General features: G+C 53.3%; 7 protein-coding genes across 7 annotated transcripts; 5 read left to right on the plus strand and 2 right to left on the minus strand.

Annotated features, from left to right (window-relative positions):
* Nucleotides 1-7: 7 nt before the first annotated feature.
* On the plus strand, nucleotides 8-2,113 carry BROUX77_000227 (uncharacterized protein; the record flags this gene model as incomplete). The annotated part of the gene is made up of 1 exon (XM_073746789.1): nucleotides 8-2,113. The coding sequence occupies one exon, from the start codon at nucleotides 8-10 to the stop codon at nucleotides 2,111-2,113; it is 2,106 nt and encodes a 701-aa protein (XP_073608464.1).
* A 1,179-nt stretch (nucleotides 2,114-3,292) lies between these two features.
* Nucleotides 3,293-4,363, plus strand: BROUX77_000228 (uncharacterized protein; the record flags this gene model as incomplete). Its single annotated transcript, XM_073746800.1, has 2 exons — nucleotides 3,293-3,394; nucleotides 3,473-4,363. 2 exons carry the CDS (start codon nucleotides 3,293-3,295, stop codon nucleotides 4,361-4,363), a joined length of 993 nt encoding a protein of 330 aa, XP_073608465.1.
* A 276-nt stretch (nucleotides 4,364-4,639) lies between these two features.
* On the minus strand, nucleotides 4,640-5,381 carry BROUX77_000229 (uncharacterized protein; the record flags this gene model as incomplete). Its single annotated transcript, XM_073746811.1, has 3 exons — nucleotides 4,640-4,991; nucleotides 5,086-5,182; nucleotides 5,270-5,381. The coding sequence occupies 3 exons, from the start codon at nucleotides 5,379-5,381 to the stop codon at nucleotides 4,640-4,642; spliced, it is 561 nt and encodes a 186-aa protein (XP_073608466.1).
* Nucleotides 5,382-6,973: 1,592 nt separating this feature from the next.
* BROUX77_000230 (uncharacterized protein) lies at nucleotides 6,974-9,810 on the plus strand (the record flags this gene model as incomplete). The annotated part of the gene is made up of 3 exons (XM_073746823.1): nucleotides 6,974-7,097; nucleotides 7,238-9,252; nucleotides 9,319-9,810. The coding sequence occupies 3 exons, from the start codon at nucleotides 6,974-6,976 to the stop codon at nucleotides 9,808-9,810; spliced, it is 2,631 nt and encodes an 876-aa protein (XP_073608467.1).
* A 1,042-nt stretch (nucleotides 9,811-10,852) lies between these two features.
* BROUX77_000231 (uncharacterized protein) lies at nucleotides 10,853-11,836 on the plus strand (the record flags this gene model as incomplete). The annotated part of the gene is made up of 1 exon (XM_073746834.1): nucleotides 10,853-11,836. One exon carries the CDS (start codon nucleotides 10,853-10,855, stop codon nucleotides 11,834-11,836), a length of 984 nt encoding a protein of 327 aa, XP_073608468.1.
* Nucleotides 11,837-12,664: 828 nt separating this feature from the next.
* BROUX77_000232 (uncharacterized protein) lies at nucleotides 12,665-14,241 on the minus strand (the record flags this gene model as incomplete). Its single annotated transcript, XM_073746845.1, has 4 exons — nucleotides 12,665-13,777; nucleotides 13,834-13,948; nucleotides 14,018-14,148; nucleotides 14,239-14,241. 4 exons carry the CDS (start codon nucleotides 14,239-14,241, stop codon nucleotides 12,665-12,667), a joined length of 1,362 nt encoding a protein of 453 aa, XP_073608469.1.
* Nucleotides 14,242-14,936: 695 nt separating this feature from the next.
* On the plus strand, nucleotides 14,937-16,840 carry BROUX77_000233 (uncharacterized protein; the record flags this gene model as incomplete). The annotated part of the gene is made up of 4 exons (XM_073746856.1): nucleotides 14,937-14,993; nucleotides 15,094-15,145; nucleotides 15,279-15,934; nucleotides 15,998-16,840. The coding sequence occupies 4 exons, from the start codon at nucleotides 14,937-14,939 to the stop codon at nucleotides 16,838-16,840; spliced, it is 1,608 nt and encodes a 535-aa protein (XP_073608470.1).
* Nucleotides 16,841-18,267: the final 1,427 nt, after the last annotated feature.

Genomic DNA, 18,267 nt, shown 5'->3' on the forward strand with positions numbered 1-18,267 from the left:
CACTACAATGGAGCCCTCGGCCAAAAAACCCAAATTCGACCTCGACGACTTTTTGAAGAAGAAAAAAGAAGCCGACGACGCTGCCCGCAAGCCAAGATGGATCCCCAAAGCCCAGCGGGAAGCCCTGGCCAAGAAGCAACAGCAAGAAGACGAGCTCAAGAAGCAGCAGTCTAGGGCGGCTGCCGAAGAGCGTGACCGCAAGTGGCTCCAGAGCGACAAGGCCAAGTCCTCAGCCTCGACGCAGGCTCCGCGGTCCATTGTCGCCGCCCACGAAGCCATGCGCGCCGAGCGCGGCACGGGCAAGTTCGACACGAAGAAGTGGCTTGCGGCCGGGCTGACACAGGCCGACATCACCGAGGAACGCAAGTGGCGCGAGCACTACCTTGGCCCCGACGTCAACAAGGAATCCAAGTTTGTGGTCAAGCGCAAACGCACGCGTGCCGGCGAGCAATTCAACTTTGACTGGAGCCCCGAAGACGACACGACGCGCACCGACACGGTGGTGGCCGAGCTGCCACGCAAGCAGCAGCGCTCGGCGGCGCCCAAGCAGTTTTACACGTGGGATGAGCGCTACGATGCCAATGCCGAGGAGCGCCTCAAGGAGCAGATCAGGTTTATTGAGAAAAAGGACCCCGAGACGGGCCGCGAGCGCGGCCAGGAGCTGTTGCGCGAGTTTTACCGCGGGCGCGAGCGTGCAATCGAAAAGGACAACAAGACGGGCATGGGCCGCCACTGGTCAAAGAAGAAGCTGTCAGAGATGAAGCAGCGCGACTGGCGCATCTTCAAGGAGGACTTTGGCATTGCAACAAAGGGCGGCGGCATTCCCGACCCGATGCGCAGCTGGCGCGAATCGGACTTGCCAGACAACATTCTGCACATTCTCGACTCTGTTGGCTTTGACGAGCCGTCGCCTATTCAGAGAGCAGCCATCCCTATTGCCCTGCAAGCACGCGACCTGATTGGTGTTGCCGTTACGGGTTCCGGTAAAACGCTCGCCTTTCTACTTCCGCTACTTGTCTACATTTCCGATCTGCCTCCGCTGACAGAGGTGAACAAGAACGACGGCCCCTATGCACTTATCTTGGCACCCACGCGTGAACTGGTGCAGCAAATTGAAAAGGAGGCTCGACGGTTTGCGAGACCAATGGGATACCGCGTGGTGAGCATTGTTGGTGGTCATTCACTGGAGGAACAGGCATATGCACTACGAGATGGCGCACACATTATTGTTGCAACGCCTGGTCGTCTTGTCGACTGTATCGAGAGACGCATGGTTGTCTTTGCGCAGTGCTGCTATGTCATCATGGATGAAGCTGACCGCATGATTGATTTGGGTTTTGAGGAGCCCGTGAACAAGATCCTTGATGCGTTGCCACTGTCGAACCAGAAGCCGGATACAGAGGATGCAGAAAACTCGCTGGCCATGAAACAATACATTGGTGGCCACGACCGGTACCGGCAGACGATGATGTACACGGCCACGATGCCATCCCAGGTCGAGCGCATTGCCAAAAAGTACCTGCGGCGACCGGCAATTGTCACCATCGGCAACGCAGGCGAGGCAGTCGACACGGTCGAGCAGCGCGTCGAGTTTGTGTCGGGCGAGGACCGGCGCAAGGCGCGTCTCAAGGACATTATCACGTCGCACCAGTTCGCGCCGCCTATTATTGTATTTGTCAACATTAAGCGCAACTGCGAGACAGTAGCGCGCGATATCAAGCACATGGGCATGTCGGTGGTCACGTTGCACGGAAGCAAGACACAGGAACAGCGTGAGGCGGCGCTGGCGTCGGTGCGCAACGGCCAGACGCAGATTCTGGTGGCGACGGACCTGGCGGGCCGTGGTATCGACGTGCCGGACGTCAGTCTGGTTGTCAACTTCAACATGGCCACCAACATCGAGAGCTACACGCATCGCATTGGTCGTACGGGTCGTGCGGGTAAGAGTGGCGTGGCCATCACTTTCTTAGGCAACGAGGACACGGATGTTTTGTACGATCTGAAGCAGATTCTCTCCAAGAGCTCGATTTCAAAGGTGCCCGACGAGCTGAGACGCCACGAGGCTGCCCAGCAGAAGCCGAACCGGACAAAGCAACAGAAGCCTCTGGAGTAAGGGGGGCGAGGATACACATGATGCAGCTGCCCCTCGGGCCCAAAACAACTATGTTGTATTTCATACAAGTCTAGACGTACCAGCCATAGAAAAATTGGCCTTATTGCCCCAGAACATAGGCTGGCAGTAACTAATAGATACAAACCACACGTGCATTGTCCCGTACTACAAGAAGAATTGGAAGAATCCCAAGAAACTCGGCCAGGATTTGCCCCAGTCCAGCCAAAGGATCGAGTCCTTGGCAGCTACCCGCCTCCGCCGGCTCTTGCCTTGTTCTCGCTGACCCGCAGCTGCCAATTTTCTCCCTTGCCTTTTTTCTTTTTTCTTTCCTTAGTGCTACTACCTTGGACGGAGGACAAGCTCCTTCTTCCTTTTTTCTCCCGACGTCTCCACGCGCATCTGATAACGGACCTGGGATCACCTGGAGGAAGGAGGCGAAATTTTTCATCCGTCCACAATGTATTGATATATCGAGCGGCGGTGGCAAGAAGAACGCTGGAAGAACAGGACCACACGATTTTTGGTCAACTAGCCGGAGTAAAGTATCGTTCATGTATGTACTACCCAGTTAGTTATGGCTAGACGCGCCACAAAAACCCTGAAAAGTGCTAGTCACGCCTCTCGTGCGAATATTGGTTTCGGTCCCTTGGTAAAAGTGTTTTTCTTCCTTTCTCGTCCCCTCTTCTTTTCTTCCTCTCCATTATACTACATATCGGCCCTTTGCCAGCCCTTTTTTTCCCCTCCTCCCCCCTTCGTTCTTGTCTCCTAGTGGCACGAAATCAAGGCCAGAAAAACCCTGGCGTCTAACCACATTCCCGTCCTCGCCAAACAAACAACATAAACAGACCGATACCCAACTGCAAAGCTTCTCGTGGCTCCGCGGTCCCGCCCAGCTCTCCCAGAGAATTCAGCTCGCCGGGCCTCCTTTTTCAACTGTCTCTGTTCACCCTCTCCGGCAACTAACACCAACCACTGGCATAACGTGGGATCTCCACTTTTAGCCATAGCCCAAATAAACGCTTTGGATCCTCCCTGATCAAGCCGCCGAATTTCCTTCCTCTTGCCCTGGCTGCTCATCTTTCTTCTTCCCTGCTACTGCTGCTGCTGCTTCTTCAGAACTCTGTCTGGCGAGCAAGATATATTCAGACAAGTCGAGATATACAACTAGTGAAGCACACCATGGACACTCTGACAGCCCAGAAGACCGACGGTGCTTTCTCGCCGAGTCCAGAGCCCTCATCTAGTGCTGTCCGCGTGGTGGAGGATTTGGTCTATGGCTCGGTATGTCTTGACTCATTCGTATCTTGCTCCTCTGCCCCTTTACGCGAATCGCTAACCCAACGTACACATGTCCTTTAGGTCGCTGGAATTGTAGGCAAACTTATTGAGTATCCGTTTGACACGGTCAAAGTCCGCCTGCAGTCACAGCCAGACCATTTGCCACCGCAGTACAAGGGCCCCATTGACTGCTTCAGACAATCCATCCGCGCCGATGGCTTTGCCAGTCTGTACCGCGGCATCAGCGCCCCGTTGTTCGGCGCCGCCGTCGAGAACAGCTGTCTGTTCTTCTTTGAGGGCCTGGGCCGCTCCTTGATGTACGATGCCGGCTTTGCTACCAGGCAGGAGCCGCTGACTCTCGGTGCACTCTGGGCCACCGGTGCCTTTTCCGGCGCCTGCACCTCGGTGGTCCTGACGCCCATCGAGCTGGTCAAGTGCAAGATCCAGGTGCCTGCGTCCAACCCGTCGGCAACCGTGCAAAACCTGCGGCCCTTGGCGGTCATCAGGCAAATCTACCAGCACAACGGGCTGGCCGGCTTCTGGAACGGCCAGATGGGCACTCTGATCCGCGAGATGGGCGGCTGCGCCGGCTGGTTTGGCGCCAAAGAGACTGTATCGGAGTTCTTCTACCGCCGCCGCGAAAAGACGGAGCAAGCCGCTGGCCAGGCTGTCTCTCCTCGCTCCAGTGCCCTGCCGCTGTGGCAGCAAGCACTGGCTGGCGCCATGGCGGGCGTTTCCTACAACTTTTTGTTCTTCCCAGCTGACACCATCAAGTCACGCATGCAGACAGCGCCAATGACTCCCGGCGTGAAACCGCGGTCGTTTGCTGAGGAGTTTGCGGTGGCGTGGAAGCAGGTGGGTGTTCGGGGACTGTACAGAGGGTGCGGAATCACGTGCCTCCGGTCAGCGCCCAGCTCGGCTTTCATCTTTATGGTGTTTGACGGGCTGAAGCGGTATTTCCCCATGTCATAGCACAGCATGACTACCAGGATGCGTTTTTGAGCGATCAACTTTTTTTTAGTTACAGTTCTTTTCTGCAAGAGAGCTGTTGAGATTTTCTATAGTTATTGTTTTACATCATGAGATAGACATGAGTGGCGTTTTGGGTCGGGTTGTCAAAAAAGCTAGACGAATGAGATAGGCTTCGAATATACTAGACAATTAATGCGGTAACTAGTTATTCCGTTTACTTTGAACCAGGCTTTTTGTCTTCTCTTATGACTTTGTGTCGGACAGTATCAACCACATCTAGTCCTTGCGGATCTTTTTGCTAAAGTCCCAATTGTTGAGCATGCCAGCTCCGGCACTGAGATACGAGGCAAAGCCTAGCCATGCTACGTACGGCACCATGCACCAGCCAGCAATAATGTCCAGCTTAGCCATCGTGTAGGCCAAGTAGGCATTGACACCAACCAACGACACGACATCAACCGTGGCCGCAATGGGTCGGTGGGCTACAAAAAACAGCGGCATCCAGATAATGTTGAGGCCCAGCTGCAGGGTGTATAGTGCAGCACTCTTGCGGGCAAGGCTCACGTCGGATGCCAATGGCGACGCGAGACCAGCGCCAATAGCACGGTTAGCAGCATAGCCCATGAGTCTGTAAGTGGAGATGATGCAATGTCAGCTTGGGATTCCCTGTTCCTTGTTCTCTTGTAAGTCGTAGTTGTCCGGGTAGAGAGAAGCCGACATACGCGTATAGCCCGGTCCAGGCAATCGGAAAAGCCTTGGACGGCGGCATGCCAGGCGGCTGTTTGATGTCCAGAGCAGCAGCCCGTTTGTTCCTGGCAGCTGGAGCAAGGTAAAGATATGGTCAGTTAAGAAGGGTTCGTGCAGCTGCTAGGCAAGGGTCGGGTCGTCTCGTCTCGTTGGGCTTACGTGAGCAGGTGTGGCCTGTGATGCCGCCCAGCACAATGGGCAGTAGAAGGCTTGCGGCCTGGTTGGTGAACAGGACGTCGGGCAGAGCGATGGAGGGGAGATATGTCGTCATAGTGGCAATGGCGGAGGGCTATTGGGTAAATGGGTTGAGTCTGTAGGAACACAGCAGTAAGGTGCGAACAATGGTCAATCTATTCACTAGTTATGTATTATGCAGGCTTCTGTGGGCTTATATAAGTGGCTACAGCTTAGCTTGATTGGACGCTTCCGGGGGCTTGGAGCCCGAGCTATTTGGACAGGTCTGAGCTGAGGAGGAAGAGCAGCAGCACAATGCGCAAAGACGCGAGTTTGCGCTTGGTTGGGATGCAGGTACAGACAGACAGAGGGTGAATATTCTCGTAGTACTACGTTCTTCTTTATCGTGCATCTTGAGTTCTGGTCAAGCTAAAGCCATCCAGGCGCGCAGACCGACACGTGATCGGCAGCTTCTTCGTCTAACCCGATCTCCTTCGTCTTAACCCGACTGTTCTTGTCTTCTCCAGTTCTTCTCCATCTTTTGCAACTGAGCTGGGCCACCCGCTGCCGCTCCTTCCCTCGCCTCGCCTCGCCTCACCTCTTCCTCTGGATCTGCCGGTGTTTTGCCGCACTACGCGTTCGTCCTTCCGTTTGTTGATTCCTGGTCCTAGGACCGACCCTTCCTTCCTTCCTTCTTGTTTGCTTGCGTGAGTCTCTGGCGTGGCGGCGGAAAAAGGAAATAACAACAGTATTAATCAGCTGGGCGTCTTTTTTTCTCGCCCGTCCCAACTTCTTCCTTTTCTTCCTTTCTCCAGAACCACCATCTCCGTTCCGTCATCACCATCAACACACCCGGCCGTGATCTAATCTAATCTATCCCGTCGCCGCCCGTGTTTTCTTGAGCCGCTGTTGTTTGGTTGCACGCCCGTCCAACCCGCGACTTTTTATTTTTGTTGCTGCCACCGTCTCTCGTTTGTTTGCTGCTGCGGCGTCTTTTTCTTTTTCTCTCCATCTCCAAACCAGTTCGTCACCCCTTCTTGATCCTCTCTCTTCATAGCATCGTATCCGCTTCTTTCTTCTTTGCTACCAAACCTATCGCGCGTTGCGTTGCCCCTTCTTTTCTTTCTCGTCGCTTCCGCGCGCCGCTCTCACTTTGTCTTGTACTTTCTCGTGTCTGCCCTTCTCTCTGATATACAGCCCTACTACCCCTTCTCTTTTCTTGTCGCCGCGCCTTTTCCTGGTGCTGGCCCTTTTATTCTTCTCTTGACGATGCCTCTTAGATAATTTCGCTTCTCTCTTTTTGATGGCTGGCCTTTGTTTGTCGTGTGCGCCAATGCGCCGGCCATCATCGTTTCTGCCATCATTCCTCCTTTCTCTTCTTTGCTCTTGTAGCTCCGTTCCTTCTTGCTTCCTTATCTTTCTTGCTTCCTACTCCTCTTCCTCATTTTTTTTTTGGCTCACTCTGTCTAACTTGTCGCTGCTCGCCGCCTTCCTATTAGACTTCTGTCTTGGTACGGCCTGTGTTTGTTGCCCCCTAGGACCTTCAAACATTCGTTCAAATCCCCTACGACTCGCGTTAGAATTCCCTATCCATATAGCCAGCCCCCGTCCAACCTTGAATCTCACGTTGCTGTGACGGCTTGCAACAAAGCCCTCTGAAACTCGTACCATTCAGCTCTTGGCTAGGATATGGATAGCTACTATCGCGATTCTGCCCGGTCCCCCCATGACCGCGCGAGACCGCGCGATTCTGTCAGAGTAAAAGAAGAGCGTGGCTCTCCGAGCTATTACCGCGACAGAATGCGCTCCCCAAGTATGCTTAGCCCCCGAGCTCTTGTCCCGCAATTTTGTTTTTGTTCTAGCGATTTTGTAGATCGCAATTCAACCCATGACTGTGTCTGTTTTGCGTTTGCCTATCTACCGCCAACATTCTGCTAACATTGCCGTCTGTAGTTCACGAAAGAGGACATCGTCGACGATCACGCTCCCCTGGAAGTGGCGGCAGCACTGGTGCTTCCGGTCTCGATAGATATGAGCCCCGCGGGGGCAATCGCCGTGACGAATACGCTCCTCGCGATCGCGGTGATGACCGTTCATCGCGTCGTATGATATCCCCCCCGGCTAACATTGATCGATACGTTCCCGGACAAGAGCCTATCGGCAGTTCTGGCCTCACCATCAACCCAGTGCCTGATCCATCCAAGTTGCCTTACCAAGTTGGGTTTTCATACTTTGGTGAATGGTGGCGCTTCAATGAGAAGATCAAAGAAGAAAAGGAGCGCCAGCGCGGTGTGCGTCGCCGCGAAACTGATCGGAACAAGACACCCCGCGAAGTGGCCGAGGAACGTGAACGCGAAAAGAACAGGATCCAGGCAGCTTATGATTCATACAAGGAAGACCTTCAGGCAAAGATGGCTCGTCACTTTGTTGCTGAGCATAAGAAGGAGCAATGGTTCAAAGAACGTTACGATCCTCCCACACGCGACGAGTTTCGTTCTGCGCTAGGCGAGTCCCGTCGTGGTGCATACGCGCAATGGGAACAGGACATGGACGCTGGTGTGTTTGACAGATTTTCTCTAGAAGGCCTGAACAAGGCTGAACAGGGTAGCGCTGCTGCACAAGAAAAGGAAGAAGGCGAAACTAGTGCTAGTAACGAGGTTCTTGGGGTCAGTGATTTGGTGCCGGCCCCCGGCGCGGATATCCGTGATGAAAATCTTTACCAACCAACCCTGCTGATCAAGACCATTGCCCCTCATGTCAGCCGCACCAACCTGGAAAACTTCTGTAAAGAACATCTTGGGGATGGCGAAGGTGGCTTCAAGTGGCTTTCTCTGTCCGACCCCAACCCGAGCAAGAGATATCATCGCATTGGCTGGGTAATGCTTCACCCTGCTCCTGAAGGCCTGACAACCATTGATCGTGCGGATCCGCGTGACGATGAAGATGAGGACATGGAAGGCATGAAAACTGCTGCTCCTATCCAGACCACGGCAGAGAAGGCTCTTGAGGCCATCAACGGAAAAACTGTCAAGGACGAAGCTCGTGGTGACTTTGTTTGCCACGTCGGAGTGCACAATCCCCCCTCGAACCCGCGCAAGAAGGCACTCTGGGACTTATTTTCATCGCCTGACCGCATCCGCAAAGACTTGAGCCTCGTCCACCGTCTGGCTAACAAATTTGAAGAGGACTTTGGTGTCGAGTTCAGTGGCATTGCCCGTGTCCAGGAAAAGGTTCAAGACCTTCAAAACGCTGGTCTTCTAAAGCCTACATCTTCTGCGCGCCGTGCCCGTAAGGCGCGTGTTGTCGATATGGATGTTGAGGATGATGGAGAGCTACACGATGATGAAGGCGAGATTGACGAAGACGGTGCCTTTGACGAGGATGTTGAATCCGAAGAGCTCACCGTACAGAAGAAGGAACTCGACCTGCTTATTGAGTACCTGCGCCGAGTTTTCAACTTTTGCTTCTTCTGTGTCTTTGAAAGCGACTCAGTTCATGAGCTTACTCGTAAATGTCCTGGAGGTCACTTACGCCGCCCTGGTAGCACATTGACTCAGTCATCCCGTGAAGTTTCCATGGCTACGGTCACTGGTGATCCCTTTCCTATAAAAAAGAAGCCCGAACCAATGGAAGAGGGTGAAGCTGAGCCATCGGAAAACGACAAGAAGTTCCGGTCTGCCTCAAGCAAAACGGAGCAACAACTGCTGCGCGCTTACAACTGGGTCAAGACGTTTGAGGACAAGATTATGCAAATTCTTGAGCCCGACTCAGTCGATATGAAGAAGCTCGGTGGTCGTCCCCTCGAGGAGGCCATGGACGAGGAAATGGCCAAGTTTGTGAAGCAGGAGGATGAGCACAAGTGGCGTTGCAAGATTCCCGAGTGCAACAAGCTGTTCAAAGAGGAGCACTTCTGGAAAAAGCACGTTGAGAAGCGTCATACGGAATGGTATGAAGCTCTCCAGCACGAGGTAAGATTGGGTTACGCCATCCACACACACACACTGCATGAACAATGAAACTGACAAGATGCATAGTTTACCCTCATCAACTCGTACGCCATCGACCCCTCGCACATTGCACCCTCACGTACAGATGCCAACTCGAATGGCCACTTCCCTCCGTCAAACGGCCAATCGTCGGCAGGGACCCCTCGCGGCTTCAGCCTTCACACCATGGCCATGGGCGGACCAGGTAGTCATGTCCCTCCCTTCTCCATGGCCCCAGGCATGATGCCCATGGGCATGCCCGGTGGCTGGGACGGCCGTGACGGATCCGCAGGTCCCATTCGCCGCAATGGCAACAACCGCACCAACTACCGGGCTGGTCCCTACGAGCGTCGGCCAGCCAACGGCCGCTGGGAAGGCACCAACCGCAACACCAAGGGTAGCAACGGCGGCCGCTGGGGTGACGGCGGCTCTAATGGCTCCACTGCTGGCCCTCGCGAGGCGGTTCAGGGCCGGAGCTTGAAGAACTACGAAGACCTGGATCAGGTCGGCAGTGGCACCGGTAGCGAGCTAAACTACTAGGTGCTATTTCTAGCTACATGAAGCTATGTGGGGTTTGATGGGTGTAAAACAACAACCCTGTGTTTCAGTTTTCGCGTTGGATCGTTTTTTTCCCCAACGTTCTACTTTGTTCTCTTGAACGCCACAGTTGCAGTGCTTTCGATATTCTTTTTTATTTCTTCCTTCTTCGTTGTTATTGTGCTGGAAGGACGCAAGTCACTCGTCAGTCTTGTTTTATTCTGTTCTGCTATTGTTGGCCTCCTATATTCTCAACCATGGTGTTTTACTTTTCTATTGCCCAATGAGCTTGGTCTCTGTTACTTTATTTGCCTTATGTCATTTCATTCGAATATGAGTTTTTTTTTGGTTATTTCAATGTCGTGATGATAATTCAGAATCGATATGCCTTCTCCAAGGAAACCACAGCTCGGAAACATTGGTCGTAATTTAACCCTAGTCTCACGATCTCTTCTCGCTTGTCCCCATCAACTAGGGTTATAGCCGCTGTTTGTTTTTACGCCAGCATTCCTGTTGACCGTTAACTTTTTGTCTCTCAACCTCCTTCACCATCGCTTTTCCTCGATCAACTGCTCCTATTTCCAACAAACCGTTTGTTGTTTTGCAAACACGGCGTCGTTTGCCTTCTCTCCCGTTCTTATCACGCTTTCTCTCTTATCAACCCTAACCCTGATAGTTTCTTTTAGGCTCTGGATAGGATACCTCGTCCTCTTTTTTTTTGTTTTTATTTTTTCCTCTTGCCGAACCGCGTGAATAAGCCGCTCACCATCTTGTGACCAAGGCTCAGGGAACGATTGTTTTTCTTTTCTTTTATTCGTTGCTTTTGCCACTGGCAGACCTCTTTACTCTGCCCTTCTTTGACCATCTCCGAGCCTGGTAACAGTCTTGTTCTGGGCTGTACAACTACAGAAGATTAGACATCGACAATCTCTCCCCCCCGTCTTGTCTTCCTTGGGCTTCTCCCGCATACACACAACAACCGGCCTAGTTCTGTCTCCCGTGACTCTGCTGTTTCTTTCCTCTTGGCCAGATACTCGCCAGCACTATGCCGTCAGCCACAGACGCCAGCACCTTCTGGCTAGCGCCCCAACACAACCAAATCTGCCCACCCATGGCACCAGCGCCATGGGCGCACCCGATCCAGCGCAAGCGCCGCCGAGACGACGTCGCGATTCTCGAAGTGCCCGACCTGCAGCTCGCCATGAACATGAAAATGCCCACGGCCGACGTCGACCGCAAGCCCACCGTCCCGTCCATGCTGGACCTGTCGCTTGCCGCTCTTGATCCGCCGCCCAGCGCCTGTGCGCTGTCCATGCCCACGTCCGCCGTGTCTACGACGACTCCCGTCTCCGCAACATCGCCTCCTGCGCTCTGGGCCGCCCGTCGGATCCTGCCCATGCCCGTGTTCAAACGCGCCCGGACGACAGATGACGTGGCCAAGAAACAAGCCCTCCACCAGCAGCAACAGCCAGGCGGCCCCATCAAACTCACGCCCTGCCACATCTGCCACCGCCGCCCGACCAAGAAATCCGACCTGGAAGCCTTCATGGACTGTGCCGGCTGCGGCATGCGCGCGTGCTTTGTCTGTATGCGCCGCTGCGCGGGCTGGGCCGTGCCGCCGCCGCTTCTTGACTCGGACAACGAGGAAAGCTCCGCCAGCGGCGTCGATGATAAGATCCCCGACGCTGCGCTGGACCGCTCGTTCTGCATGGAGGACGCCGACAGCCTTTCGCCCCCGTCTGCTGCTGCCGCGGTGGCGGCGCCTGCTATACCGCGCGCTCAGACGTTGGACGCCCGAGACGTGCTGCTCTCACCGCCCCCGGCTGAGCCCGACACGACGGATCCACGGGCGTACGTACGCCCTTGTGCCCAGATACATACACAGACGCAGACTCACACGCCTCGCCCGGCACACGGGTGGCGCGGCCAGGCCCATTGCGAAATGGTGTGCAGCCGGTGCTGTGTCGAGCGCGGGCTCGACGGCGACGTCATGTGTCTTGGATGTCTAGCGGGCAGCAGCTATGCGTAAGAGCGCCGAGCGTGCGTGCTGCTGCCGTGTCTTTTTTTTCTTTTACGGGGTTATCTGGGCATCGTCATTCTTCTTCTTCATCATCTCTTTTGCTTGGCTTTCGTTTTTGTCTTTTGCTCTGTTGGTCTTGTCAGGCAGGATCCAAGGGCTCTGAAGTACCCGAGCCTTGTGTCTTTTCTTCTATTTTTTCTCATTACTTTACTTCATTATTTTCCTGTCTGCCCTCGATACCGTCCTTCGTTATTTAGTTTACTGCTGCCCGGGGGTCTGCATCTTTCTTCATGCTTCGACGCTTCTGTTATTCTGTTCTTCATGCGACATGTCCCGTCTATTTTATCTCTCTCTTTCTTTATTCACGACTCATCACATCTTTATTCTTGCTTCTGTTCACATGAATTTGGTACTATGTTTTTTTTATTCTAGTATTATTTTGCCTGTCCTCTTTTCTTGGTTCATTTAGTAGTAGTCTCTCTCATGACGTTTCATTTAGTAATACATGCACATTTTGCTTGCTTGTTTGACTCCCAAATGATGTATTTGCCATGATTGACTGTTGTCGTGTCTTACAGGGTTATACAACCCTAGATGTTGATTCGTGTTACACGGATATCACGAGCCTGGGTTACAAAAAGCTCGACTGGACCAAGCTCCATCGAGACAATAGACCATTCACCATCTACGTTGGGCATAGGGGAGGGGCAACTGGCTAAGGGCCATATAAGGATCAATGGTATTGAAATGCTTGTAGAAGAGAACAACGACAAAAAAAAAAGTAAGGCAGCCAAGACACGCACATAGAAAGAATTGTAAGAAGAAGGAACAAACCAATTAGTTGTACTGCATGTACTGGGCGGTCGAGTTGAACTTGAGGTTTCCCTTGATGACCTTCTCGACCGAGCTGAGGAAGTCCTTCTCGGTAGCAACGTTTCTTCTGGCGCGAATGGCAAACATACCGGCTTCAGTGCACACACTGCGCAACTCGGCACCAGTAGCATTGGGACATAAGCGTGAAATCAGCTCCCATCTGATGTCGCGCTCGACGGACATGGACTTGGCGTGGATGCGCAGAATGTTGGCGCGGCCCTCCAAATCGGGCAGCGAGAACTCAATCTTGCGGTCGATACGGCCAGGGCGCATTAGGGCAGGGTCGAGGGTTGAGGGTCTGTTGGTGGCAAACATGACCTTGATGTTTCCGCGGGCGTCGAAGCCGTCGAGTTGTGTAATCAGCTCCAACATGGTACGCTGGACTTCGTTGTCACCACCGGCACCGTCATCAAAACGGGCTCCACCAATGGCATCAATTTCATCAAAGAAGATGATGCAGGCCTTTTTGGTGCGGGCCATCTCGAACAGCTCACGTACCATACGGGCACCCTCACCAACGTATTTTTGCACCAGCTCACTGCCAATGACACGAATAAAGGTAGCATCGGTTCTGTTGGCAACAGCGCGGGCGCATAGGGTCTTTCCCGTGCCTGGAGGGCCGTACAGAAGAGCACCCTTGGGGGGATCAATACCCAGGCTGGCAAAGCGCTCGGGTGACAGCAGGGGCATTTCGACGACCTCACGCAGCTTCTCGACCTGCTCCTTGCAGCCACCAACATCGCCATAGGTGACGTCGGGCTTCTCCTCGACCGTCATCATGGTGACGCTGGCGTCGATTTTAGGCGGCAGCGGCAGCATGATCTGGTACTTGGTGCGGTCGACACCCACGCGCATGCCTTCTTCGATATCGGTGGGACTGATGCGATCACCAAGTGAAACAACAAACTTGGCTATTTGCTTAATGTTGATGACATATTGAGACTTGGATTCGTCGCCCTTGGGGTCGGCAATGATTTTGGTGCAACGGGCGACTTGCAAGGGCTGCTCTTCCGACATGTGTTGGCGGTCGGCTTCGATATCCCACAGATGGGGTGGCGCTAAGCCGGTGTCTGATTCCTGAAGTCCAAGTTAGTAGGTGAAGATGAGGGGACAGCTTCATTGCGATGACGTACCTTTACACCTATCATCTCATCCACACGCGCCTGCTTTTCCTTGATCTGCTGTTCTAGCTTTTTGATAGTAGCGCCATACGGAGCAGCACCGTAGGTCTTGAGCACCTGGATATCTCTAGAGAGGGGGGCGGCAGCCGTATTAGCAGCTGGGCCGGAGGAGGCGGCGGAGGGGGGTATCTATGACGCGAGGCTAGAGGCTTGGGGGAGGTTCTGTAGAGCGTACTCATCGGTGAGAGGGTCGATCTTCTTCTCTTCGATCTCGTCATCGGCGAACTTCTTCTGGTACTTTTCCCAGTCTTTACCGGTGGCAGAAGGCTGAGGCAAGGGGCATCAAGATATCACGAAGTTAGCAGCCTGAATCTCTTTATACGGACGGCGGTAGAGAGCACGCATCATCGAGCTTACCATGGCGAGAGATTCGAGGCTGCGGATGGGCGCAGCTGGTGGAGCGAGCGAGCGAGCTGGAAGATGCACAAGAGCGGCAAGGCGGAAGAGATCAATTGAAGACCGGTGGACGTGAGGGGAGCGGAGGATGAGAAAAAAAGAGGATTATCTAAGTTGTGATTTTTGAGGAATCTTTTGGTGTTGATACAGACAGAGCAGGTGCAGCTGAAGCAGTTGCAGACACAAAGCAGAAGGCTTGTCCTAAAGAAGTGGAAGCTTCCGTAATGCAAGCTGCCTGAGCACCTAGCCTAGCGTAGTTACGCTGTCTCGTCGCACTGCTCCTGCACGCTGGGGCTGACAGACCAGTCGGTGGCAGCTGGCAGCCCAAGGAAAGGCTGGCAGGCAAGGGTTGGGGTTTGGAGCTTCCACCCCACCAATAGCGGGGGAGGGGAGAACACCTTGGAAAGTAAAGTCAACGACTGGGTACCTCCATGTAAAGAAAGGGTTTGCAGGCACAGCAACAGAACGCTTTTTGTCAGCCTATCACCATCTCTGCTTCTCCTTCCCCTTAGAAACACGGTCAGCCAAACGCCACGAGATACCCGCAGCCCGCCCGTCTGCCTTCTCCTTTTTCCTCTCCTTTTCTCTCCGTTCCGTTGTCTACCGCTTCACCTAATACGCCCTTTTCCCCGGCCTCCCATAATACAAACATCACAGCCATGGCCACCACTGCTGCCACGCCATCGGGCGGAAACACCGCCAACGCTGCCTTCAGAGTAAGCTCCTGTCGCCCATCTCGGCACGGCCCATCTCGACATGTCCCCGACCAGAACCCGGGCCGGGCTTCTATTGCAACCGTGCTAACAGCCTCTGCAGGACAAGGATAAGCCCACCGCTGTCCGCTCCGCCAACATTGTCGCCGCCCGTGGTGAGTAACCCGCGGCCTGAAACTTCCCCCGATAGCTTGACAGCCAGCCATTGGCTACATCTGCGCCTCTACGCGCCGTGCCTCGACCTCCGTTCTCCAGTCGCTAATCAATTGCTCTCCTTCCCTTGTCTAGCCGTCGCCGATGCCATCAGAACGTCCCTGGGTCCCCGTGGTATGGACAAGATGATTCGCAGTGGAAAGGGCGAGACCATCATCACCAACGACGGCAACACCATGCTCAAGAGCATGTCGGTCCTCCATCCCACTGCCAAGATGTTGGTCAACCTATCAGCTGCTCAGGATGTCGAGGCTGGTGACGGAACCACCTCGGTTGTCGTCATCTGTGGCTCGCTTCTGGGCGCTGCTGACCGTCTTCTGAGCAAGGGTATTCACCCCTCCGTGATCTCCGAGTCCTTCCAGCGCGCTGCCGCTTCCGCTGTCGCCGTTCTCCACGACATGTCTCAGCCCATCAGCCTGTCTGATACTGCCTCGCTGCTACAGGCTGCCAACACCTCGCTCTCGTCCAAGATTGTCTCCCAGTACTCCAATCTGCTGGGCCCCATGGCTGTCAACGCTGTCACCAAGGTCATTGACTCCAAGAACGCTGAAAATGTTGATCTCAAGAACATCCGTGTTGTCAAAAAGGTTGGCGGAACCATCGAGGACAGCGAGCTGGTAGATGGCCTGGTCCTGAACCAGCCCGTTCTCAAGAATGCTGGTGGCCCCTCCAGAATAGAAAAGGCCCGTATTGGTCTTATTCAGTTCCAGCTGAGCCCTCCCAAACCTGATGTAAGCAACCAATGCCTCCTTTCCCACCAAGAATAATGCTGACAAACCGCCTTCCGACTGTAGATGGAAAACACCATCCAGGTCAATGACTACAGACAAATGGACAAGATCGTCAAGGAGGAGCGGTTATACCTCCTGAACCTGGTGAAAAAGATCAAGAAGGCCAAGTGCAACGTTTTGCTCATTCAAAAGTCCATTCTGCGTGATGCCGTCAACGACCTGTCCCTGCATTTCCTGGCCAAGCTGGGCATCATGGCTATCAAGGAGATTGAGCGTGACGAGGTCGAGTTCATCTGCAAGTCTACTGGCTGCAAGCCCATTGCCGACATTGATTCATTCACCGAGGACAAGCTGGGTTCCGCTGACCTGATTGAGGAGGTTCAGGCCAATGGTGCCCGCATGGTCAAGGTCACTGGTGCTAAGGCTACTGGCAAGACCGTTTCCGTGGTCGTCCGCGGCGCCAACTCTCTGATTCTGGATGAGGTCCACCGCTCCCTCCACGACGCCCTGTGTGTTGTCCGTTGCCTGGTCAAGAAGAAGGCTCTGATTGCCGGCGGCGGTGCTGCCGAGATTGAAATTGCCTCGCAGCTGAACAAGCAGGCCCGTGAGCTGACCGGCACCGAAGCCATATGCTGGAAGGCGTTTGCCGATGCTCTCGAGGTCATTCCCACGACTCTGGCCGAGAACGCCGGCCTCAACAGCATCAAGGTCGTGACAGACCTGCGCCACAGACACGAAAACGGCGAGCGCAACGCCGGTGTCAGCATCAAGTCGGGCGGTGTCAACACCAACATTGCCCGTGAAAATGTGCTGCAGCCGCTGCTGGTCAGCACCAGCGCCATTGAGCTGGCCGCTGAGACTGTCAAGATGATTCTGCGGATAGATGACATTGCTATCAGCCGGTAGACGAATACCAAGTGACAGCACGGGGGAAAAAGAAAAGGACGAAAAAGAAAAGGGAGACTGGAGCTTTCTTGTTGTTGTCTCTGCTTATCAATGACTGGTGATGTTTTTATACGCACATATTTTGACTTATAGAGACGCCTGTGGAACACGTAACATTGTCCCTTTTCTAAATTCATTCCTCTTATTTTTTCTTGATTTCAATGTATTGCCGGTGGTGTGTTGAGCTATGATGTAAATCAGTGGTATATTTGTACTGGGTATATTACGAGGAAAAGTGGCGTTGATTAGTTTGTCGGATAACAACACCATGTGTGACGGTGTGTAACCCAGTTGCTGCACAACACATCACCGTCTTGACCAACAAACAATGTACATACGGTTAAAGAAAAGCATCATGATAGATGGAATGAGGCTGGAGAAGGAGAAGAGTAGATCAATCAACTGGTATCTTTTCCATTTACTTGCACCTAGAACCGTACGATGTCTATTCCATATTTCCCCCAACAAGCAGAACAGGAGTCAACCTACACCATTCCTGCTTTTCGTTTTTTTTTTTTTTTTTTTTTTGCTACAGACAGACAAACACAGGCACATGGACTAATAATCCTATCACATCATAGAAAAACAAGACGCCAGCTAAGGAGAGAAAGAGAGCTAGAGTGAGTGACTTGGACGATCAAGATTGAGACAAAAAAAACAAGAGAAGACAATAGAGAAAAATAATGTCAAAGACGCGAGTTAGTATGGGAGGAGACCGAGAGATTTGGAGGGGGTGAGGCGTGTGGGAAAATAAAAGAGGGGGAAGAAAAAGAGGTATAGATAGACAAATACAAAATGGAGGAGATTTAATACATGGGAGATAGAGAGAATGGCAAGAGAGGGAAGAGGTAGGTATGAAAGAAACAAGCAGATAGCGTAATGACGAGAACAGGACAGAGAGATTGACAAAAAGAAGAGAATACAACGCCGTGTTCGTGTTGTGGGAGGAGAGCAAAGCAAGAGGCGGCGAGACAAGGAAATGCAACAACGCGAGACGAGAAGAGTACGCACGAGAGAGATAGAAGTGGTCGCCGCAGTAGCAGCAACAGACGAAAAAAAGAAAAAAAAAAGACAGACAGACAGAAATAGGCAGAGGCCGAGCCAAATGCGTCACGTCATACCAGTCAATATTTGGCAACATCTTCATCTTTCTCTCCCATTTCCAAATCTTCATGGACCTCTTCTTGTTTTACCCTTTGTTGCTAGTTGTCGCTCAGTCTCGGGGTTTCCGGTTCCGCCGCGTGTGGTTGTGCGCGCTCGTGTTGCGAGTTGCGTGTATAGCTGAGTCTGTTATCGAGGTCGCCCTCCTCTTGTTTTTTTTCTGTCCTGTCTCCGTTTCGCTTCCCACCATTTCCTTTCAATCATGAGCCCGACACCCCTCCCCCCAG

The sequence above is a fragment of the Berkeleyomyces rouxiae genome (genome assembly GCF_048999995.1).
Source record: "Berkeleyomyces rouxiae strain 22BRR77 chromosome Unknown BrBRR77_ptg000001l, whole genome shotgun sequence".
NCBI classification, from domain to species: Eukaryota; Fungi; Ascomycota; class Sordariomycetes; order Microascales; family Ceratocystidaceae; genus Berkeleyomyces; species Berkeleyomyces rouxiae.